Source organism: Coptis chinensis, chromosome 8 (genome assembly GCF_015680905.1).
Source record: "Coptis chinensis isolate HL-2020 chromosome 8, ASM1568090v1, whole genome shotgun sequence".
Lineage (NCBI taxonomy): Eukaryota > Viridiplantae > Streptophyta > Magnoliopsida > Ranunculales > Ranunculaceae > Coptis > Coptis chinensis.
This window is the reverse complement of record NC_141463.1, coordinates 77,319,468-77,322,213: the sequence shown is the minus strand read 5'-3', so window position 1 is coordinate 77,322,213 and position 2,746 is coordinate 77,319,468. Positions and strand designations below refer to the sequence as shown.

Below are 2,746 nucleotides of genomic sequence, written 5' to 3'. Positions count from 1 at the left end.
TCACGTGACTCTCTTTCTTAATTCTTTCTCTATTTTATCTCCCCCACACAACACACACTTCTCTCTCCTCACTCTCTCTCCAAAAGTAAACACACGCCCTCTCTCCTCACTCTTTTTCCAAAAGTAATTTCTCTCTCATTTGACTTCAATTAATATATTTTTTCTCACCTCTCTCCTACCTATCTCTCTCTCCACTTTTTGCTGATGTCACGTACTCTTCTCTTTTCCAACCCTCTTCTCTATTTCCGACCCCACACACATAGTCTCTCAGCTCAATCTCACTATCACACACTTTTTTTTCTTTTATTTTTGGATTGTTCCAACATGGAGCAAAATAATATAGCTGAAGTCGTTTTTCAGCATCCCCGTGCCGGTATGTTCAATTTTTGTTTAGTTTATTTTGCTCATTTTTTTTTTATTAAATGGTTATTACGTATACTCCCTATCCAGGGTCTCGTAGTGTTATATTCAATTTATTTACAATTTAATTTTTCAATAATTCTTATTAAATGTTAATTAATTACAATTTTATTTATGTGTAGTATCTATTGAATGAATATGGAGTTTGAACAATTAAACTCAGATGAAGAAGAACAATCTGATATGGTTTATATGCCTGAAGTAAAAGAAGATTGCAAACCGAAAATAGGACAAGAATTTCAGTCTTTGGATGAAGCTTATGAATTTTACAACAATTATGCAAAAGTGGCTGGGTTTAGTATACGAAGTAGTTCTACTAAGAAGGATAAAGAAGATAATGAAATAACTAGGAAGGAGTACTGTTGTTTCAAAGAGGGGAAACCTAAACAGAAAAATGAGAAAGAAAAAAAAAGGTGTCGGGGGATTGTTCGTGAGGGTTGCAAGGCAAAATTATCAGTTTTGAAGAGATCGGGTTACATTGTTAGCCAGTTTATCGAGGGTCACAACCATTCTCTTTCAACCCCTCATAAAATACATCTGTTGAGATCCCACCAAGGCGTATCTGAAACAAAAAAGTCATTGTCTCAACTTTTTTCTTCGGCCAATATACCTATAAACCAGCAGATAAGTATTCTTTCAATGGAAGCGGGTGGAATAGAAAATATTGGTTGTACAGAAAAAGACCTTAAGAATTTTGTTAGAGATGCAAAGAACTTGGTAGATGGGCATGATGCAGAGATATTGATGGAATACTTTTTGTCAGAGCAAGAAAAAAAATTCTTCATTTTTCTTTCGAATTGAGACAGGGACCTAAAAATAGGTTGACTCATTGTTTACGGGCTAATCGCGAAGGCAATAAGAGCATACAAACTTTATGGTGATGTAGTAGTGTTTGATACAACCTCCAACACCAATAAATATGGTATGATATTTGCACCACCATTTGGGGTAAATAAACATCGCCGATGTAATATTTGGTACGTGCATTCTGTGTGTGACGAGGCGATTTAATCATTCATTTGGCTACTCCAACAATGGATGGAAGTAATGTCAGTTGGCCCTCCCAAAATGATTATCACCGATCAAGACCCCGCTATGTCAAAAGCTATTGCTCAAGCTCTTCCAAATACATATCACCGATACTGCATTTGGCATATTCTGAACAAGTTTTCTGAAAAATTGGATGCTATCATTTATAGAGATCATTATAATGTTTTTCAAAAATGCATTTGGAATACCGAATCTGGTGAAGAGTTTGAGGCAATGTGGCAAGATACAATAGGGAAAAGCAAACTAAAAGATAACACTTGGTTAGCTGCATTGTATGGTATGTGTTCTAGGTGGGTTCCGTCATTTGTGAAACACATTTTCACTACCGGCATGTCAAGTAGTCAAAGAGCGGAAAGTTCACATGCATTTTTCAAGAGGTATGTCTCTAGAGAAAATTCTTTAAATGAATTTGTTACGCGATTTAATCATGCACTTGAATACCAACGTCATAAAGAATTGCAAGCTGATCATGTTGATAGCAATGAGCGTCCCGTGATGAAAACCCCAATTTCTATGGAGAAGTAGATGGCAGATATATATACCTTGTCTATTTTTTTTAAATTTCAGAATGAGTTGTGGGAGAGTTTGGAGTACTTGATTGAAAGTTCAATAGATGATGAAAAACAGGTTGTCTACATGGTGAAAAGGCCAAGTGAAAGAGATTCTAGACCGTGGAAAGTTGTATATGATAAAGCTCTAAATTTTGCTACTTGTAGCTGCAAAAAATTTGAATTTGAAGGAATTCCTTGTAGACACATTTTGGTCTTACTTGAAAGTTAGTCAAATTGTTTACTTGTCGGATGCTTATATATTGAGTAGATGGAGGAAAGATACAAAATTGGAAGAAATAATAGCAGATGGTGGGAAAGAGGTGAAAGAAAGTAGTAACGACTTTATGTTGTTGAGGCACACAAAATTATCTCATCTTACTTCAAGGGTACTTGATGACGTTGTAGTTTGTGAAGAGGCAAGTGAAATCTATGAGCAACATTTGAAAGTGGTACATGAAATGATTAAGGAAGTGTTGGCTATTAAAGGAGTTGGAATTTCTCAGAAGGAAAAAATGCCTCGACATGTGACTTTGAATGAGCCGAATCTAGCTAAAGCAAAGGGGAGTGGGAAACATAGATTGCAAGGGGGAAAAGAGAAGGCACAGGTTCAAGCACAAGTTCAAGCAAGGCGCTGTAATGGATGTGGACTTACCGGGCAATCACACGACAAAAGAAACTGTCCGAAGTTGATTGGTAATGTTCGATTGTTTATTATTTTTATTTAA

General features: G+C 36.0%; 1 protein-coding gene across 1 annotated transcript; it reads left to right on the top strand.

Annotated features, from left to right (window-relative positions):
- Window positions 1-558: 558 nt before the first annotated feature.
- On the top strand, window positions 559-2,746 carry LOC147483173 (uncharacterized). The gene is made up of 4 exons (XM_086579505.1): window positions 559-1,178; window positions 1,761-1,962; window positions 2,038-2,122; window positions 2,187-2,746. The coding sequence occupies exons 1-4, from the start codon at window positions 559-561 to the stop codon at window positions 2,744-2,746; spliced, it is 1,467 nt and encodes a 488-aa protein (XP_086435631.1).

What these genes read in the sequence shown, in the direction of transcription:
- LOC147483173 (XM_086579505.1), top strand. Translation starts at nt 559, where the DNA reads ATGGAGTTTGAACAATTAAACTCAGATGAAGAAGAACAATCTGATATG. An exon ending in TTGATAGCAATGAGCGTCCC is followed by an intron (nt 1,963 to 2,037) that starts GTGATGAAAACC and finishes TTTAAATTTCAG; the next exon opens with AATGAGTTGTGGGAGAGTTT. An exon ending in CTACATGGTGAAAAGGCCAA is followed by an intron (nt 2,123 to 2,186) that starts GTGAAAGAGATT and finishes TGCTACTTGTAG; the next exon opens with CTGCAAAAAATTTGAATTTG.